The sequence below is a fragment of the Tinamus guttatus genome, unplaced genomic scaffold (assembly GCF_059628265.1).
Source record: "Tinamus guttatus ecotype Peru unplaced genomic scaffold, ASM5962826v1 Tinamus_guttatus_pri_ptg000376l, whole genome shotgun sequence".
NCBI lineage: Eukaryota > Metazoa > Chordata > Aves > Tinamiformes > Tinamidae > Tinamus > Tinamus guttatus.
This window is the reverse complement of record NW_028288910.1, coordinates 676,897-698,404: the sequence shown is the minus strand read 5'-3', so window position 1 is coordinate 698,404 and position 21,508 is coordinate 676,897. Positions and strand designations below refer to the sequence as shown.

The following is a 21,508-nucleotide window of genomic DNA, read 5'->3' as shown; positions in this document are numbered from 1 at the left end:
ATTTGTTGCTGTGGAGATAGAGAGGGTGTGGGACCGTGCAGGAACCGCTGGGCTGTGGAAATGTCGTTTTTATCCAGCCAGTTGGTGTGGAAAAGAACGGCGATTCCCGTTGTGCATCGTATGCATCCAAATGAGAACGTATCCCACAAGGTTGTTCTGATTTATCAACCTCATAAATATTCACCATGACAACCCAGTTTCTAGAGTTACAAGAAACTGTGAAGTCATTTGGGGAATTAGTGTTGATTATAATAATTTGAGTTTTGGGCCCAAATATGTAAATGATTTCTACAGGGCTGTAATACTGGAGTTATTTGTCTCTTGTTCTAACAAAATACCAAAGTTTTGCCAATGAGCAGATGTCAAAGATTTCCGCTGCTTGCAATGCCAAACTGTGATTTTTATTAGAGGTAAATTGTTATTGAAATTATTAAGGAATTTCACCTTCACCTGTTCCAAGAAATACAAAGCAAATAAGCTGGGAATTCTCCCTAGTATTAAAGAGAACAGAGGGTGATCAACTCATTTTTCTGAAGATAGAGTCTTATTAACAAGTTAACGAATTTGGGGTTCTTGTCTATGAAGGTGACACTCCAGAGCCTGCCACAGGTTTTCCTGAAGCAAGGAGGGCCCTGCAGTCCTGCAGACAAGCCCAGCTTAATCACTGTGACCCTCCACCTAAAGTGAAGCAAGTCACTTCATTTAAGCTTGGTCTTGGCTGTTAAGTCTGATAACAACTTAAATCTGCTGTATTTGTGCAAAGCAGGGTTTGAGGGATTAAATTTGTTTTTCATAACTCGCTTGGTGCAAATGGACTTCTACTCTTCCACAGGAAAAGGAACGTTTTAGTTCAGAATTACAGAGTATTCTGCAGGACTGGTTATAATAACGCCATGGAAGGGCTCGGGTAGTCCTTGCTGCTCCTCATTCCTCTGAACCCAGGGTAACCAGTACAGCCCAAGGGAAGAATGGGCCGTATTTCCAGTTCTCCAGAAAACCAGCAGCAGTGTCGCTTACATCCAGGGTGCACCTACACCGACTGGATTAAGATGGAATCTGTGCAGATGTTGGAGACAAGTCCTAGAAATGATGAAATTAAAGACTCAGAAAAATATTTGTTAATCATATTCTTATATGTCATGTTCAAATCAGATGCCAGAAGCTCTTACAGACGTAACTTTCCCTGCTGTGGTTTGGGCTTTGGAGACTTCCTTTCTTCCTTGGCTCTCTTCCAAAGGGCCTCGAGTATTTGGGAAGGGAAACACTGGAGTTACAAACATTTTAGGCTTTCCATTTTATTTTTTTTTCTTTTCAATTTGTTTGTTTATATTATTATTTGAGTTGCAGCTCTGTGTAGCTGTTATGCAGCCTATGGCAGTGATTTTACATCCAAACTAATTAGGAATCTGCATGGGAACTTGTGGCTTGGGTTTCTTTTCTCCTGTAAAAGAACTTTTTACTATGCCTGGTTGTACGCTATTAAATACTGCTCTCTTTTCTTGGCAATCTTGTTGTGGTATTAAGAACTCACTGTGGAGTTAATCAAAGAGCAAAGCTGAAGGTTGACCATGAAGACAAGCACATTCCCCAACCTCCAGAGGTGTTTCAAAGTAGATGTGTTGTCCTTTCGTGTTTCTGGTCCAGCAGTGAGAGCAAAACATGGTCCTTACTTTCTAAAGGGAGATATCTTGAAGAAAAAGCTGCTTTTGAATACCTGAATGCTGTTGGTGTGCATTGCCTAGGAAACCTCCTCTGCACACAGCGTGCGTCCTCGCTGTACGTGCTGTGGGGACACTTAGTGCTTGGGTTATTCTGCAGGGGGTTAAACCCCATGGTGAATATGAAAATGGAAGAAACACTCTATGAATATCAAAGTGGAGTGACTCTGCCTTAATTCGGAGGTAGTTTCTCGGGATCGTGGTGAAGGGTGAGGATATTGGCCTGAGCAGGAACATACTGAGGAGCAACACATTAACTCGGGAAGGGTGATGGAAACCATCATTGACTTAATTTGTAAAGCAAATCCTAACAGCCTGTTTTCCAAAATGCTGCTGAGCGATATCCGAAGGCCTGTCTGCAGATCCGAAATCCAGCGTGTGCTCCAGTGTCTCAGCCACGGCTCTGGGCAGTAGTCATCTCTCTATAGACATTGCATGAAAGTAGCTACAGCGATGCTAATTTGTGTGTTGTCTAGGGAGCAAACACAAATCCTCAGAACAAGACTAATCTCCATCTGTGCTTTTTTTCTAATAAAAAGGAAGAACACTAAATAATTAACATAAACAAATGAAAACTAATTCACCAATTTTTAATTTTTACCCAATTGCATGATCCATGTTAATGAATAATTTACAAGGCTGAAATGAATATAAAATTAAATTTTTCTCTAGGGTTCTGGCTGTATGTGTTATCTGAACATCCTATCTGACTGTTCATTTATATATATATATGTGTGTGTATATATATATTTATATATATATAAAAGAGTAAAAAATAACCCTAGAGAAAACAGCATTCAGCAGGAACCAGGCTGTAATAAAAAGAGCTACAGACTCCAGAGGTTTTGCTATTTCCTTATAGACCTGGGATCATTTGTCTGAGGCTGTTTTTGAATTATTCATACAAACTGTAGCTCTTTGCTTTCAGAGATTGAATGCGACCAGCTTCTATCATAGGGTTTCACATGCTGCTTTTTTTTGTTGTTGTTTGCATTTAAGTTTTTTTATAAGGTGCCCTTTATTCAAAAGCTCTGCTGGGTGCTGCAGGATTCCATCAGCCAAACATTAAACATTAAGAACCTGTTTTGTGGATAACGGCGAGGTTTCACACAGCAAATAAGGCAGCTGGTAGGAGGCTGAGCCAAGAAAACAAGGGAGTGTAATAAGCAGAGAGCTAATAAACCTTGGAAATAATGTTCTCCTCCTTCTTTGACTTTGGAGGGCTACCACCAAGGAAGGAAGTATTTGTTATTTCAGCTGTAAAACACAGTGTGTTTGTTATGAGTCTTCCACGTGTTGGTGCCCTGGACCTGTATACAGCTGACAACGCTCTATTGACACCAGAGCCTCTGCGTTAGCATTTTAGGTTGGATCAGGAGCGTTCCCAGTTGTCCTCCCTTGATATACTCTGACTCTCAGAGCAGTTTTGCATGGCATGGACTGTGTTGGTTGTGGATGAAGCAAAAGCGAGAGGCACTGTTGGGTGCTTGCCCCTAGGAGCAGATTATGGGTATCTTGGACTGCCTGTAGGAGCCACTGCTTTGCCCTGCTGATTTGCCCTTGCCCCATCACGCAGCAAAACGTGTAGACCATGGATCAGAGCAGGGTCTTGCACTGCATCTTCAGCCCCTCTCTGCGAAGCCCGTGGCACCGCGCAGGGAGGTGCAATGGCCTCACCTTCCACCCCAGCCAAGGGAAGGTCCTCCTGGCCCTGTCAGGGCGGACTCTAGATCGTGAAGTTCAGGGGGCCGCTGCCCTCTTCCTAACGAGAGCTGCAAGGTTTGGGTGCAGCCGTCTGCCGTGGTGCCTACAAACCTGAAGCTTTGCCTTCTGGGATCCATCTTATGTGAAGGACTTGTCTTCTAGTTTTTCTGGAATAGATATTCTTCTGTCTTGTTCACGAGGGAAAAAAAAAATCAAGCAGATTCTCAAAACCCAGCTGGAGCATAAGGAGGTTTTCTGAACAGGGACTCTTTTCTCATCTAGGGTTCAAATCCAGGCTGGGTGAGTAAAGATGCTTTGAACCAAATGAGAAGACCCAACACAGAGGAGGCTCTGTCCTCCTACAGCTCTTTAAGTGCACAAGGAGGAAAACTCAGCAAAGCCCTTTCGAGATACCCTTTTTTGGGACTTGCCCAGGACAAAGAAGTTTGATATCTTTCCCATTCCCTGAGGACTTGTTGCCTGGTCTTTTGGCTTTGACATTACAGAGTTTTGGAACAAAACAAAGACAACAGGAGTAGCCTTTACTCAGCAAATTGTGTTCTGGTCATGACTGGTCCCCTTTTCTGTCGCTTTTCACAGAGTCATAGGTCTGTTTGGAAGAACATCTGTGCATAACTGCGAGTGCTCTAGTATTTTATCATTATGTCTTCAACTGCAGCAGAATAATTTGAGCAAGAAAAACTCTGTCAGTGCTATTACCCTCTTGATAAACTCCAGTTGTGAGGAGCAGCCTGAAGCATTTGGTGGGGAAGAGGAGGAGGTTTTCTAACCTCTGAATGACTTTGATTTGGTTTAGCCTGTTGATGGGTATCAATTTTGAAGCAGAACTTCTAGCAAAGCATTTGCTATTTATTGTAGCCGGCGATTTCATTAGGGCTAATCAGATTGGGAGGGTGCCATCCTGATGTTGATCTGCTCCAGGTGAAAAGCATCCCTGCAGTACACAGGATGCAGTTGCTAGGCAACCACCTTCAATTAAAACATCGTCTTTAGATATCCGCAGTATAGAGAGAGAAATCAGATTTAACTCTGCTCGGGCAGGAGGGCTCGTGAGCGCGGTGGGTCTTGCTGTCAATCCCTCCTGCTTTGCGCTGCCTGTTGCTCTCCCTCCCGTCGGTAACGTGGTCTTGCAGATCCCTGCTGCAAATCTGTCTGTGTTAGTGAGGAAACCGCTGCTCACAGTGGGCACCAAATCATTTCAGAGCTGCAGGTCCCCTGGCAAACCCCTCTGAGAAAGGAGGAAGGCCTCAAGCAACCTCCGACCTCAGCAGTTTTTGAGCTTCTGGCCTGGGAAGTGTAGAAATTCCATGGTTCATCCCAGCGGACCCCAAATCCAAGTCCTGGAAGAATGTTGGTTGTAAATAAGGTCTGCATAGATTATTTTTTCAAAATGTAGCCTTGTATGTGTTTAGAAAGGAGTTTGGATGAGTAGGTCCCACATGAAGACCATAGCAGCAGATCAGGGCTTCAGCTGCTGGACTGGCTTGGCAACTCCTGCTTTGTAATGGAAAGCACTATGTGTTTTCACAGCCAAATAACAAAAATGTGCCTTATGGGTGCATTGGCCTAGTGCTCTATGTTCCAGGAAGAAGAAGCTGCTTTGGATGCAGGAAGGGAACTGCAGAATCCCACCTAAGGGCTGTGCCGCTCCAAAGTTCTCTGTGGCTCTTGCAAACGTTGGAGTTAGGCTCAAGCTATCCCCAGTCTCTGGTGCTTTCCAGAGGTCTTCCCAGGGCATTTAGGACCTCCTAGTCCCTGATGAGGTGATGACACCAGAGCAGGGAAGGTCCAAGATTTCCTTTGCCAGAATATCAGAGATATCAGGAATGGGTTTGCAGCTTGGCTGTCTCTCCGTGCCCGTTCCCCTCTCATCCACGGCTTTAGCAATCAGCCCCTTTTCCCTCAATTTGAGGACTCCACTGCAGACGAGGCTATTTCAGTGCTCCAGCCCGCTTTCTGATAGCAGCCTTCCCATCCAAGCTTGGAAACAGCCCCTCACTCCTACGCGCCGGGCTTCCTCCTAAAGCACCGCAAATAAGTTTATTGGAAATTTATGTCAATTGAGTGTGTTGTCTTCAAGCCTCCCTAAAGCTGGAGGAGAGAGATGAGGAGGGTTTTTTACAAACTGGGAATATTTGCTGCGTGACTTTTTTAGGATGTCCTAAATCCCCCAGCTGCTTCGCTGTTTGTAAAAGATAAAAAATAAATGGAGAGCACTTGGGAAGGCAAAGTGCTGCTGAAGGAGGCAGTGGCAATATAAAAATGAGAGGTCTTTTATATTGGGAAGCTCAATGGCTTTAGTCTGGAAATCCTGTTTTCTTGTCTTCAAAGTGCTCAGGTGCCTAAATTGTGTGGGTTTTGTTTTTTGTTTTTTAAAAAAAGAATAAATAAAATAATAGGATCAGGGTGCTTAACTCCTTGCTTATTTAGGACCATCCTAGCTTTTAGAGAAATCCAGATGAAACCCAGAATATTCTGCTTTTTTTCTTGAATGTCCTTAAGGAAATAATGAAGTAAGCTTCTATATACTGGATTTTAGAAACTAATGCCAAAAAGCAGGAAAAGACAAATATTTGTTTTGTTGTAGTTTTACAAAGTTCTACCTCTTCACCCATCCCTCTCTTTTGAAAATCTGAATGCTCAGCATCCTCCAGCACCTCAAATTACAGAATAGAAACAATCTGGATACTTAGCAGCAGAAAATTAGCATAAAATGGGAACTAACTAAATCCTAGCTTTTTAAATCAAATAACTTTGTATAGCTTTTGTGCTCTTTTATTATTTGCCATGCGTTGCTATTCAGAGGAACAAAAGGCCCTGTGGTTTCTCAGCAGTTAAACAGAATTTCCCGCACTTGCTATTTTACTTCATTTTTATATGAGAAGTTAGATAGGTCGACTTAGATGGGTGTATTTGCTTTGAAATTGGCTACTTTGGGTGGATTTTTTTCTTTTTCATTTTCTTTTTAATTTTCTTCTCCGAGATGCATTTAGCTATAACCAATGTGCTACAAACACAACTGAATAGTTTTGTAATTTGCCTCTGCGACTAATCTGTGGCCATCTCTTTAATGGAAATGTAAATTATATTCACTCTATAATGAGACTACAGTAGACTGAACAATTGTGTTAATGACTCTTATCAAGTGATTAACTAGCAAGACAGGGTGTAGAAGATGAGATTATTTCACCTGTGAGTTTGCTATGGGAGCATCTTTATTCCTTGTCTCATTAGCACGGTGTCGTTTCCTAGCGGTCCCCAGCAGCACTGCAAAAGCTGGAGGAATTTCTGCTGTGATCCCTGACTTCTCCAAGTGCACTGTGGCCACGTTGGGTTGCATTGGGGCGACCTGCCAAGGCATCAACAACCCCTTTGGGAAGGAGCACAAAAAACCACCTCTTTGCAAGGTGCTTTACACCTACGGAGCCTCAAGCTCGCAGTGGCCAACACTGTGTCCCTGCCCTGATGGGTTTGTCCTCCAGATCCCTTAACTTCTTGAAGGGGATTAACTCTGCAGGGCGATTTCTGAGTTTCTGCAGCTCTCTGTGCATTCCTGGCTGATTCTGTAATGGTCATCATGGCTAAGCACTTGTTGGATGGGAAACATAAAACACTTTCCATTTGTATTGTAAAATATTATATGGTTTGCACAGGAGATGCTGGGAATGGCAGGAAGGTGGCATTGGGATGAGGATTGACATGACTTGTGCTCACGCTCTCCAGCAAACACGGCTCAGCTGACACATTAATAAGTGGCCTGCTGGTTTCCTGGTGCGTTTGCATAGTTAGAAGCATCAGGATGAGTGAGTGGTTTCATTATTATCAGTGTGGAAAAGCTATTTCTCACGCTGAAGACAAACACGAGAGTGTTTGGTGGAAATTACAATACACATAAAGATTAAGACCCCAATCAAAACTGCTCGGTCTGCAGTTCATCATAGCAGAGGAAATATCGTTTACGTGAGTGCACATGTTCTTCATAGAACCTAAATTATGTAGATGCAGCTGCTCTTCTCCGGGTTCCTCGAGCAGAGGGTTCCTGTGGCTGACGAGTAACTGTGGGTGCCTTTGCTTGAGTGTTTTGCAAAACAGAGACTCACCTTGGGCACAGACCTTGGCTTGGCCTCGGTGGGAGCCTGAGAAATGGGACAAGTGTTTAAAAGATCATTTCTGTAATAGCTGCCCGCTTCAGGCAGCAACCTTCTGATTCCTGAGCTACTTTAGCAGTCTCCTCTTTTGTGAAGATGAGCAGAGCCATGTGCTGAAAAGCCGAAAATTGGATTAATATCTTTCTTTTCAGTTTTGAAACAGTTGGCTGTTGTTGTCATTAGAAATAATAGCCTCACGAGCTATAAAAAGAGCTGCCTCCTTTTTTTTTTCCAAAGGGGAAAAAAGATTTTTCTGGGAATTCAGAAGCTGGATCTGTCATGTGCAAACACTCAGATGACTACTCTTATTCTGCAGCCTTCAGATGAAGGGTTAAGTTCAGATAAAGGGATATCTGAACCTGTCCAGCGATCTGGACTCTTGGTGGCATTCAGGACTGATATATTCCTTTTCCATAAAAAAAGAAAGTCCACCATTAACTAACTAGCTAATCTCTTCTTCCCTAGGCAGCTTTTCTGAGAAAAAGCTATAGACAACTCTAGGTTTGCCATTTGCTTCTACTTCCTGAGGACTGAAGCACCCTCTCACATGAACAAATAGGAAGACCTCATTTTTTCCAAAATGTGATTTTATTGGAATTTGATGCCTTCTCTGCAGTTTGCTGACCAAAGCCTAGCAACTTCTGGCCTGTTCCCTCAGCGATGCCCCTTTGGCTCCTCCAACACCGTAGGAGCTGGCATGGTGGGGCTGCCTCCTCTGGACCTGGTGCTCAGCAGGAGCTCTGCAGCGGGGTTGTGGTGGGATTTGGCCACGAATGTCCAAACTGTTGGTTTTTCACTCCAAATGGAAGCTGCTTTTGAAAAATGAGTATTTTCTAAAGCACGTCAGTGGAGCTGATGGACTCACGGGCTCTTGGTCCTGCTCACTGCCCTTCTGTGTCCCCTTGGCTTTGTCTCCGAGCTCCCAGTCAGAAGCAATGCAGGCTTTCAAAGAAGGATCTTCATTTTTCTGCTTGAACCACAGCCGATTTTTAATGCTTTCTTTACCAGGTCTCCGGCCACTCCGGACTCCTTCCTCAGCACAGAGCTTGACCAGAGCTCTCAGAAGCCCTTGGGTTGCAGAAAAGCCCGGTAGTAGTCGAGAGGCTTCTCTCTCTCAATGTGGTTCCCTTGGCAAAAGCTAAAAGCTAAAGTATTTTGAGGTAGAAGTGGTGCTGCTAAAAGCCCTGACCACAGTGACAGCATCAGAAAGAAGAGGCTTTTCAGAAGGAATCCGCCTTGTCTTTTTAATGGCATTCATTACTGCACGGGGTTTGTCGGGAGCTGGAATAACACTCCGTAGCCATGAAGTGCTGGGTTACCCTTCCCGAGGGCAAAGCGAGAGGAAGGAAGCAAAACATTTTTTTTGACATTGCAGGAAAGTGAAAAAGCGCTCAAGAGGTCACCCTGCTCATGCTGCCATCCTGGGAGACATCGCGGGCATCGTGGCATCTCCCCTCCCGGGGGCTGGAAGTGCCCCCTCTCCTTGGCATCCTTATGCAGCAAAAGGATCTGGCACTGCCTTGGTTCAAGTGCATGAAAACCCAAATTTTCCCTGATGTGTTTTGTGTCCTGGGTTGGTGCTTAGTCTGCTTGAGTTTCGTATCAAGTCCTAGTTTGATTGAATGATGACAGAGGAAAAAGGAACATCATGATTTACAACAGAAACAATTATATAAGATGTGTTTGTAATAAAATGGTAGAAATGGGCATATGTGGAGGAATTGAAATATGAAGCAATTGTCTCCCATGGGAATTTTACACAGCAAGAAGTGATGAGCCATGGTGCAGCAGAGCCCTAACCTGCCTGCTCTTGTAGAGCCTTCCTGTCCCAACCTCACCAGATCTTCAGTTTTACACACAACAAAGTATTGCTTTCCAGTTTGGGAAGGTCACCTCCTGTGGAAACCGCAGGATTCCACAATCCGAGAGCAATCCAAATTGGCATGTGGATTTCCAGCCCTTAGGAAGCAAGTCCCATAAGCTGCATGGATTTCTTGATGCCTATTCCAACGCGTGCCCCAGCACTGTATATTTGGGGACGTACTATATATGCACTATATGCAAGGGATGGACTAAAACTGGTGATACACCCAACTATGAAAGAGTCTACACTTCAGTAACAAAAACAAGCACAAAAGTGGGCCAGTAAGAAGCCTCGGAAGACTCATCAATCAAGCCACATTTTGCACAGGACCTAAGGGAACTGTAGGGAAATTAGACCGTATCCTGTAAAGATATTAGCTTGCAAATGTACAGGAAAAAGATGGTTTTGAAAAAACTTCCTGAGAGTTGGCCTGTGCTGGTGAAATAGGGAAAGCAAAGTGGTTCTTCTTATCGCAGAAAAAAATATATATATGTGTGTGTATATATAACGCATAAATATATAGTAGCAATTGCTGCTCTACAACCATAACTTTGATTCTTAATAAACTAGGAAAATGCATATGTGGGGTGAAGCATCTCTTAGTATGCAGAATAAGGGAAACACAAGCGATAAACGGCGGGAGTTAATTGCCCAATGGCTGCCATTCCCCTAAGTGCTCCATTTATCAGCGCGGTCTCGGGCACCGTGCGCATCGCACCAGTCATTTACACCAAGCAGCCGCGAAGCCTCCTGCTCAGCCCCGTGGTGCTCTAATTAGCAACAACCTCATTCCAGCGTTTCAGTCCTGCCTGTCCTCGCTTTCCTGCTCTTGGTTTTGTTTTTTGTGTAACGCGTGACCCCAGCAGCACGGAGGGCCCAAAAAAAGCACAAAAAAGAAATCCAGGCAGGATGGGATGGGAGAATCTGAACCGCTGTTTGCCGTTCATTAGTGGTTAATTAACTAAGCAAGGTCAGCATCCCATTGCACAAATGAAAAGCAAGGGCAAATCCCTTCCTTGATGGTGTGATGGTCCAGTGGCACAAGGACCGTTGCCCCATGCTGCTCCCCACCCTGGTCTTGTTTGGAAATCTGGATGCAAAACTCAGTTAAGTCAGTTCAAGTAACTCTATTGATGGTGCAATTTTGTTTTTTTTTTCTTTAAGTCAGCTGGTAAATCGTTGTGACAGCTCTAGATCACAGAGCCCCTGTAGCTGTGCTAATCTTGTGCTGTTAATGTGCTTTTCTTCAACGTTTTTAGCTCAAACATCTCAAAAAAATGAAACAGCCCCTGTATTTAAAAATTGTGTTAAAGACTAGAAAAAGAAAACAAAACAAAACAAAAACCCCACTAATCTCCCCCAAAGAGAGTTTGATTCCTTAGCATCCCCTTCCCTTTCATCCAAGGTCTCTGCTAGATGACCCAGGCGAGGGAAATAGGACCTGGAAATGGGTGTTGCTGATGCTGACAGCCCAGTGTGCACATAGGATCCTGCTCTGCTCAGCCCCTTTCAGCCCATTAAGGGGCTTAATTAACTAACCCACTGCATGACAGACCTTGGCAGACCGAAACAGCAACTCTGCATCATTTAATTCGGTGCTGCAGTCTTTTCTGGGAAAAGTGGGCAAAACACATTTCTGTTTTTTTTTTTCCCTTGCGCGGCTGTTCTTCTGAATTATTGCCCTTTTTGCAACAGCATCTGGAGTTTGTGTGAGGAGGGAAAAATTAGGGTCAAAGGAAAGTTTGGGGGGTTTAGTTTTACTTATTCTTTTGGACCTAAGCAGAGCTGCTCTCCTGCGAGGACCATCTTCTGCTGCCTGCAGGGCCGATGCTTTGACCATATCTACCCACAAAGAGAAGGCATCGGCTCTGGGGCAGGAATGCTGGAATGGGAGCATGTGTTTCCAAAAACGGCTTCAAAAATTAATTTTTAATACACGGCCTCTGCCTTGACTTCTCTATGTGTGTATAAACCCACGGGTAGAATGGCTTTACTTACCTCAGAGGGGATTTTTGGGCGTAACTGCAGTCAAAGATCACTTGTTAGGTAAATATTTGTTTAGGTGGGGTTTAATATCTACAAATTCCTTTTCATCCCATAGACTTTACACTAAAAATGGCATTTTGGAAACGTATTTCCTCAAGCAGAAGTTAGAGACTATCGCTTTTCAGTGGTGTGGATATTTATTTCCCAAAGGCCTCCGTGGCCTAGAACGATCCAGGAAATTTTCCTTCCTACACGGCCTCATGCATGGCCATGGCCTCAGCTTTCCAAGGAGCGGGAAGCCTCTCTGAGCCCCGGGAAGCCCTGGTTCCTTGGGGAGCCCCTCGTTAGGCCGTGCACATTGGGATGGCCTTGGGCAGGGGCTGAGGTTGGCTCCTACAGGCAGCGTTTCTACTGCAGAGGCTCGATGGGCTTGAGCCCTCTTGGTCTTTTCCTCGCTATAAAGTCATGATGTTTCCCAGTAATAACTCAGTCATTGCAAAAGCCTGGTTTCCTAAAAACACAGATCTACAGGCTGAAAAATGATGAATACATGAACAGAAAGTTCAAGTTAAAGCCCTTTTGCTTTGCTCTTCTTGAAACTGGTCTTGCATTCAGGCTTTCGCTGCTTTTTTTGACTTCAGCATTTCTATCCAAGTCCATAGACGCGCAGTTGCTATTAACATCTATATTCCACTGACGTAGGAAAACGAAAACTGCAGTAAATTTTACAATATGTTTACATTATAACCAGTTTATAGCGGCGTTGTAACTCATGGCGTACTCCAGCAGAAGCATGGATCGCTTCCAATTCAATTTTCCGAAGTCGGAGTTTGCAGCTGGGTCACTCCTGGCGTAATCTGTGGGACGCATCTCCAAAGGCTGCGACTCGGAAGAGCGGCCGCGCCGCCATCCCCGCAGCCCATCATTTACTGCGCTCGGGTCCGGGGGTGAAACAGCAGCAGCGCTTTGTGTGGACACAGCAGCAGAGCTGGCTGCATAAATCTTGCTGCAAGGAGCAATAATCAATACTTCATGTTTAATGACGCAAAACTGAAATTAGTATGGATTTTATGTCGTCTTCTCTTCCAAATTATGCAAACATTACTAGCCCCTTTTGTCGTTGCCTTGAATTACAGCTTTTATAAAGAATGTTTGGCGATGTTTAATTGAAAGATTGAGTAGTCAAAAATGTCACAACCAATTTTACTTTTTACTTCGTTGTTGTTGTTGTTCAGTCTTCACCCTTGGGTTAATAGAAAATGATGTCAAACACAAAAAATGATTTATGTAAGTCATGCAGGTTTTGTCACCCAGAGCTATATATAAAGTCAATTGCAAATTGTTTTCACATTCTGAATTACCTTTCCTAGCTCTGGGATATACTAAAAAAAAATGACCAGTGGAATAATAAGGAAAATAAAAGGTTTTCTTCTGAGCTGAACTGTACTTCAGAGAAAACAATTTGGGAGGTTTTTCTAGCCCCCCCTTTTTTTTTAATATTCAAGAAGAGCATATTCCTCAGAACAAGCCATAAGGGAGGGCAAAAAGAGTTTCATGACCAGGTTATTTGGTTATTTGCAGATGTTGGTTAGTGGTGAGCGGCAATGAGTCCTTCTGGCTTGTCAAGGAAATGGGGCAACAGTGAGAGACCCAGAGGGCCAAAGACAGGGCAAAAACAGGGGAAAAATCTAACTTCTCAGATTGACAAATCTAGTTAATGCATAAAACATATTTTGCAAGCACAGCCCGTCCGAGACTGTGAGGAAATGAAAGTTGCATTAGAAGTAAATCAGCCTCCAAGCATGAGCCTGGTTCATGCTGAACAGTGTCGAGCCTCATGTGAGATTAAAAAGTGCTGTGTAAAATTCCTCTGCGTCAGCTGTATTTGAAAAAGTGGAAGGTGGAGCTGGTGGATCCGTGTTGCTCGTAAAGAACGGCGATGGTTTTGTTGGAAAGCAAAGGGTTGGAGAGCGCCGCGTTGCAAGAGCTAGAGGTGCCGTGGCCTGGGGTTCCCCGTGGGCTCGTGTCTTACTCAGAGGTCTCGTTCATCCTAGCATTACCAGTCTCTGCAAAGCTACCTGGTCCATGGACATGTTTCAACACCAGGAAAATAAACTAACACAAATCACAATCGGCTTCAAAAATCTGGGGTTTTCACCTGGCTTGTTTTCAGTTGAATTTCTTCACTGATTGCTGATAACATTTTTCAATTTTAGGCCAATAATGGGGGGTCTATCCCCCTACTCCCACCCCCTTCTGAGCAATAAAACTTGTGCAGAAATGATTTTGCTTTTTAAGCCAAATCTGAGTGCTGAAACTCATGGGGTGATTTCTCCTGGCCCTTTGATGTGGAGGGAAGGACCCAGTAGTGCGTGTGGAGTTAAACTCGTCGCATGTCGTCTGCAGAGAGCAGGAGCTGATGCAAATGGGCTGGTGAAGACATCGCGCTCTGCATCTCCACCAGTGACTCTCTTAATTATGAGGCTGAATACTGTTTGATTGCAGAACAAAGAGGAATGTCTGGAAGCACGAACTGCTGCTAGCTTGCCTCTTATCAAGACCCTCTATCAAATCAAAGCAGCCACATATCTAATAAAAGAGAAAAAATACTTCCCTCTTTTGCTCTTTCACTCTGCCCATCATCTTTTGTAGGTCTGGTATTTCTTTTCATAGCAATGTATGGGGCATACTGATAAATATAGTGGCCTCTTTGTAGTTATTTTGGATGTCTAAATTGGAAATGGGAGGGGGCATTTGGATTAAGGGGTGTCTCACAGCACTGCGGGCTCCAGGACAAGTCTCTGGTGCCAAACCTGGGTTGCCACCGTCTCACTGAAATGATGTTTCTCTCCTTGTAGGAAGAACTCAGACGGCTCCAGAACACCTTGGAGCAGGTCAATGATGGCAAATCTTTACTTCAAAGGTAAATCTGGGGGTTCACACGTGAAATAGCTTTTATAAGGCCGCAGTTAAGTGTGCCTCTAGTGCGAGTAGCCCACACAGGGTGACGGTGGCATCTGTCCTGCACGAGGAGCAACTAGAGCCTGAACTGGCAGATGGGGGGACCAGGCGTCACTTCTGCACAGTCAGGAGAAAAGATGCAAAACATGATCCAGCAAAAGGGGCCACTTCACTAGTCCATTTGATGGTTTCTCATTGGTCACCTCTGCTCTTTAAGGGATCCTCTTCCAGTTGTAGACTGTGTTTTTTGCTTGGTAACATACCGCAAGACTTTGCATCTCTCCCATAAACGATTCTCTTTTTAGTTACAGGAGGATAATTTCTGAAAACTGCTGCTGATTGAATGATGTAATTAAGTGTCCAGTAAAGTCTCAAAATAACTCCACAGGTTGGGGTCTCATCTTACAAAATTTTCATGCGAAGATCTGTCATTCATGTTGTTAGTCCCATCCAAAGCAGTGTCCCAAAACATTTGATTTTTTTTTATCTTCTAGCATTTTAGAATTGCTTCTTCCAAATGATCCGTTCACAGCACCAATTCCCCCGTCATCCTTTATCACACGGAATTCTTTTCCTCATGTTCCTGTATGGCTTTTGCTGATGTAATTCATTTGCTGCCAGCACTACCATTGTTACTTTCCATTTTTACACTCTGGCTTTTCAAATCTAGCCTCAGGGGTGAAAGTTAATTTAGCAAGAATATCTCTTCTATTTGCCAGTGTTGTTTTTTTATTTCTTTATTTGCAGCAGCTTCTTTGCTGGGTGTGCCTGTCTCTGGGGCGCTGGCATCTGGGAGGGTTAGTGCTGAGATTGCACAGAGCTCCAAGTCTGCAAACTGGATTCAAACTCTTAGGCTTTGCTAGCAGCCCAACGGGGACCCAGATGCCACCCTCCAAAGACTGCAACACCTTTAAGTAAGCAGCTCATGTACAGTCTTCTCAAAAGTCCTGAATTAATTCACAGTGATTGCAAAAGCGTCATGCACACATTGAAAGCATCTTCTTTTCTCTTCCTTAGCCATCAGCTTGCCATGGATGAGGAAAATAACATTGAAAAATACCCTATCAACTTACAGCCTTTGGAATCAAGTGTGAAAATGTAAGTAGCAAAGACTGGTGTTTCGTGGCTGAATGCAGCTGGGGTTGCTGGATTCCTGAGCATCTGGGATTTCTCTGGGACTTTAAGTATAAAAAAACATTAATTTAGCAAGGTAGTTAAGCTCCCATCTACCTTTAAGCATGTGAATATTCTCTTTGAATTGAGTTTCAGATGCTAAACTTAAATGTTACACTAATTTTGCAACTTCCTCTTTAAAACTTAGAGAATATTTGAGAACTTGCCAGATTTTTCAGGTGCGGAGCTCTTTATCAGATGTGAAGTGTTCAGGCAGGGTGTTGTGAATACAGCGCGTGTAGCTACAGCGCCAGGGAGGGAAGAAATAAGCAGAAATTTCTCCTCCTGGACATAAACTCCACCAGCTTCCCAAGCAGAGCCATTGCAGCCTCGGCAATGCAGTTTCTGCTCAAAAAATAAAGTTTATCCATGTGTTTGTCCAAGTAAAGAATCCCACTTTCGAATCTGCTCGCACAGGAAACCCTCATCACTGAGGACAAACTTCTCTTACACCAAAAACGTGGCTGCCTTTACACTGAAACCCCCTACTATTTCCAGGAGAAATCCTGTGACGTGTGCTGAAGGACGTAGCTTTGCATGGAGAATTTTATTCACTGCTGTTTTTCATATCGAATTTCATTTTCTGTGGAAAAGCTACAGCTAACTTGTTATAAAGGCTGTTAAAATATTAATGCTGCATTAAAATATTAAAAGGACATGAAGTTTCAAATTAAAATCCAGCCAGTGCCCTTTAGTCATGCCAATATAAGTCAGATGAAAGAAAAAATTTTCAGGGACTTTTCCAGGAGGTAGCTATGCCTCAAACTCACTGTTGTCTCATGCTTTAAATTGGAAAGAACATGCAAATATAAATATGTAAATACTCCATGTAAATATTATGCAGTAAGGCATGAAACTGAAATAATGCAAAGTATAAATGCTTTGAGCGTGAAGATGTGATTTTTTTTTAAATAAAAATGTGTTTACTGAAAGCTCCTTCATTGACACGCACATTCAGGAGCCTCAGCAGATATTCGTGTCTCTTTTAAAGCTGTTGCAGGGCCTTGGCCCACCTGATCAGGGCTGTAGCATCCCTTCCTGGGGATACCCTGGCAGGGGCTCTGTTGTTTCTGATCTTGCACTTTTCTAAAAAATAAACAAAAATAGGTATTTGGCTTCACTGGGCCTTCAGATGTCCCAGATGCCCTCTGAATGGGGAACCTGCCTGAAAATTCCCCTCCTAAGAGGTGCCTCCTGGTGCCTGCAGCCGCCGGCACGCCGGGAAGGGCTGTCTGGAAGCGATCACATCCCAGGGTGAAGCTTGGCCCTCCTGCTGATGACACTGAAAAGTACCATTTTCCTATGCTATGGAGGAAGATAAAACCCAACACCTTTTCAGCCTGATTGGAGGCTAAAACATTTTCCTGACTTGTGGAGAAGGTAGTGGAAAAGCGCGGCTGTTTGCGGCCTACAGCGGATGCTGAAGACAGACCACGGCCTCCAGCGGGTTCCCTTGAACTGTGGTGCAGACAGCAGATCTGTAAATCTGCAGTGGAAGCAAGAAACTACACTCAGGAGCCTTTGCCTCATGCTGACCGTGGTCATATACGGTCATACAACCAACAGCCATTGACTCTTTTCCATATCTTCATTCCCTTATGATGGTGTCCAGCACACGGTGAAGAGCTGCTGTGCTCCCCATCCTCGTTGTGGCCTCCCAGAACCAGCTGGGCTTTGACTCCCAAGGTGGTCCTGCCACGGGGAGCCCAAGTTAGGATGGAGTTCAGCTGTGAGAGCCTCTGCACCTGGAGGAGCTGCTGGGCTCATCAAGCCCCTCAACACCACACACATGTGGTATATGGAGACTTCCTGGTGTTCATCAGCTTCCTCCTCACTACAGAACTGCCTGGGAGAGGAGTAGTAGAGGCTCTGAATCCTCTAGCTCTTCTAGGTGAGACTATAAGCAGCTGAACAGGATGTCTAAGGGATGGATATTCCCTGGCACCTAAGGAAGAGAAGCTTTCCTATCCACCAGAGCATTGGTAAGCGCTTTCTTGCCCAAACCCAAGTGCTATGAGCACCATGCAGTGCAGCCTGGCATCTTATGTCTCAGGTACCTACAAAACCTCTTGTGTCTATTCTCAGTAGTCAGAATTGCTGCCTTCCCCATCCTGGGCCTTATGTGCTGCACATTCTTCCTCTCAAGTCCTTTGGTGCATGTGTTCCTGCCCTCCCAAGGAAGGGGCTCTGAGCAGGGAGTCACACACGTGCCACCTGCACTGGCCCCTCTAGCAGGAGAGGGGCTTCGAGACCATCCATCAGACCACAAGACCAGAGGAGGTTTAAGAAGCAGAAATGGATTATGTGGGTGATGTATGTCTGTCCAGCCCAGGAGAAGAGCAGGAGATGGGATAGTGCAAAGGGCCTGGTCCTGGGCACTTGAGATAAGATGTTGTGCACGGCAATTAAACGCAGTCCTCAGGCTGCCCCCAAATTAGAGGGCAGGTAAAGGTCAAGGTCCTCTACTTGATTAACGGGCACGATGAAGGTTCTACTGACTTAATAACCAAAGGAATAAAATCTCAATTACTTAAAAATTCTCAGAGAAGCTCTGTATAGCTTATTGCACCCTAGTGATACAGATAACTGAGTCCTGTGATGGTATTTACCTCTGCTTTCCTGCAGATCACCCTATGCGAGCACCCACACACTTGCCTCCATTGCTAGTACTGTAAGCGCTGCTTTAATAACTGGATTTCTCCCCGATTTCGTGGCCTCACAGACGATATTGCAGTGCCACCTGGTGAAGGAGCCGAGGCTGGCAGGCCACCAGCGTTCCAGCCCGCTCTCCAAGGGACCGTCACCTCTCTGCCCCTTACAGACTCCAACCCATCAGTCAATTGCTTGTGAATATTCACTTGCAGCACAAAAAAATGGAGCTTTTCTTAAGCTAAGATGTTAACAGGCTTTTTTGAAATGTGACTTCCCTTACAGAATCTTATATGAGACTTGAGAGAGCTGATCAAAGTTTAGTGTTTGAAAACAGAGCTCTGCGTGCTGATTTAGAGGAGTTTTTAAGTCTGGCTATAGCAGTACAGAAACTATTTGAAGGATGCTGATCCAGCTCTGAAGCTGCAATTGTATCTACATTATAATCTGGAAGTTGCATAATTAAAAAATTTTGAATTCTTTTAAACAGATAATTGTGTTTTGCTTTCTCTGCAAGATGTGAAAGAACTATTGAGTTAAATGTAGTCTAGAATGTAGATTACTCCTGTGAACTGAGAAATTTAGATCAAAGAATTGCTTCTACTTAACAAGTACCTCAAGGTTTCCTATCAGTGGATGAGACTTATGGTGGGTAGTTACGTGTGAACACTCTCCAAATAAATAAGTCGCTTAGAAAAAGAACACCCAAGGATGACCTCTTAAGTTTAGAATATGTGTTTGAAATCCCGTACTGGTCGGGCATCCCCCCACGCCTGTGCTCTGGTTTCTGCCGACAGCATCCAGCGAGCATGGCGCGACTACCTGCAGCGGCAGGACGGGCTGCACCACGAGGCGCCGGAGAAGCGCAGCCCCTCGCCGCCGTCCCCCGCGTCCGACAAGCTCAGCAGCTCCGTCAGCATGAACACCCTCTCGGACAGCAGCACGCCGGTGAGTGCGGCCCCGGGGCCGGTTCTGTCCCCGTGGGCGCCCGCGCGCCTTCCCTGGGCTACCACGTAGATGAGCTCTTTGGCGAAAGTTGTGTTGTTGGCTTAAAGAGGGACATTTAAGGCAGTGGTAGCATCTCAAATATGTGTAGCAGCAAATATGACTCATAGTTGGAGGTGCAGATGCATGTTCAGCTGGGGTTAGTGAGACACTGGTCCTAGCCAAGCGAGGTGAAGGATGTGGCTGGCAATAGCAATGTCCTGCATGGAAAAAGGCTATGCCCAATGGTGGCTTGTCCCCCTATGGAAGGGACACGTCTTCAGAGAAGCTGGTCTTTGGTGTTTTGTATTTGCTCTCAACATCAGGTGACAAATGGTGGGGCTGTTCTCATGGAAAAATGCGGTTTCAAAGTTCTTTTTCTGTAAGACTCTTAAGACTGTAAGAACATTAAGACGCTCATCAAGACATTACAAATTAAATTTGATCTTGGAAGGAATGCTTAAGCCACCTTGCAGACTGGGGAGACTAGCGACAGGACACCATATCTCTCCTTTTTAAATGATCATAAATGTTAATTTCAAATATACTGCACACTTTTGAAAATGCTGTGTGGCTTCGTGATTATCTGTGGGGTGAGATTTTGGGGTCACTAAAAATCAACAGATAAATAGGGAGTCTATAAATATCACTTCTGGCTTGTGACAGAATCCATCAATTTGAGGCAACTGTAGACCAGAGTGCACTCTATATGTGTATATATACACACAAACTATATATATAGATAATCTGAGTTGTTGAATGTGCCACGCAGTGTGATAGATCACTCAAACAACAGCAGGATGGATCCTGCTGTTCAACTGGAGCGTGCAGGATTCCTGTGAGCAGGTTGGCTGAGTCCTTGCTATGAGTGTCACTTCTCCGAAGCATTGCCCTCAGTCACACAGGGAAGAACAGTTAGCTTCAGCTTTCATGAAGGAACTCTAGAAATCAGCTCTAACGAGGTTCCTAGAGGTGGAAACAACGCTATTTAGTGCAAACATGCAAAAGGCTCCCAGATCTAGCATTTTTTTTTTGTGTTAAGAACACAGAGCTTGGACTTAGGAGGATGATTTAACTCTTTTCCCCACTGAATTGTATTATCTAGGTAAAAAATGAACTCAAGTGAACTGTTTCCAGCAGCTATTATTTTTTGTGGCACCGTTGTTTGGTAGGCTGCATTAGACTTGACAGCTTTTAATAAAATATTACTGAGAAAGTGCACTGTTTTATTTTGGGGTGACTTGTGTTCATAGCTGGAGGCCGGCTTTCTTGGGAAGACAAACTATAGCAATATTAGTTTATAAGCTAATGCCTTATGCGTTAAATGAGAAGCTCCTGTAATAAGGGGAATGAATGCGGGTCTGGTTTTTATGTGCTGCTGGGACTAGTTGGAACAGGGTTGATGGCTGAGGGTGGCCAGCTGGCTGCTTAGCCACCACCAGAGGTCCCTCGTACCCTGCACAGGACACATCGTGCTGGAGGCAACACAGGACAAGGCCAAAACCAAAGAGGGATGGTCAACCTAAGGCCAAAACCAAAGAGGGACGGTCAACCTCATACTGCTAAAATGTGGACAGGAGAGTGACAGCAAAGACCACCTTAACTAGATAAACCAGCTGTGGTCCATATTCCAGAACAAGAGCTCCAAGGATTGGCACAAACTCCTTATAATGTTATTCCTTTGGCATTAGTGGTGGTGTCAGTGCCCTAAGAGAGATGCCCATGGTTAATCTGCCTGAAAATGTTAGACTGAGCAGTATGTGGTTTCTGACAGAAAACAGACTGAAACTTGGGCTATTTGGGAGCTTTTTCCATTTAATTTCCAGGTAGAAAGGAAAGACTATGCCAAAATAAACTAGTAATAAGCAGTGATGCAGATGGGGTAGGGAAATTCATGAAGTATTTTGAGAAACCAGTGTCACAGCAGAGTAGCTTAATTCAGCTGGAATCTAAAGCTGCCTTTTTGCTTTCCTTTCTTTCCAAACCTCCTCACGCTCCGCTGGACCCTCAGCGGGACCTTATGCTCCTGGAGGCGTAAAAGTAGCTGGATACTTGAATAATGAAAGACAGAGAGGATTTCATGCCCACAAAATAAATGAGAGCTTGTGGGCCAACTAGTGCAGGTTAAAGCAGCAGGATGGGTAGGAAAGCTGCATGCATCAAATATTTATATATGCCAGTACCTGGGACCAACAGTTGTGAAGGAGTAGGATTTGGAAACTTTTAACTGGGTCAGTAGTGTCTAAAAGCAGGTTCAGGCAGGCTGCTGGAGAGCAAGAGACGTTGTGGGAATCTGCAGG

The 21,508-nt window shown here is 44.5% G+C and overlaps 1 protein-coding gene across 1 annotated transcript in view; it reads left to right on the top strand.

Moving 5' to 3' along the window:
• Positions 1 to 21,508, top strand: part of IQCJ (IQ motif containing J) — a gene marked incomplete at its 3' end in the record, with an annotated part of 88,919 nt that overhangs the window by 19,729 nt on the left and 47,682 nt on the right. Inside the window, exons 2-4 of the mRNA XM_088530440.1 lie at positions 14,300 to 14,364; positions 15,420 to 15,500; positions 19,022 to 19,172. Coding sequence (XP_088386566.1) covers positions 14,300 to 14,364; positions 15,420 to 15,500; positions 19,022 to 19,172 — 297 coding nt within the window. The remainder of the gene's footprint in view (positions 1 to 14,299; positions 14,365 to 15,419; positions 15,501 to 19,021; positions 19,173 to 21,508) is intronic.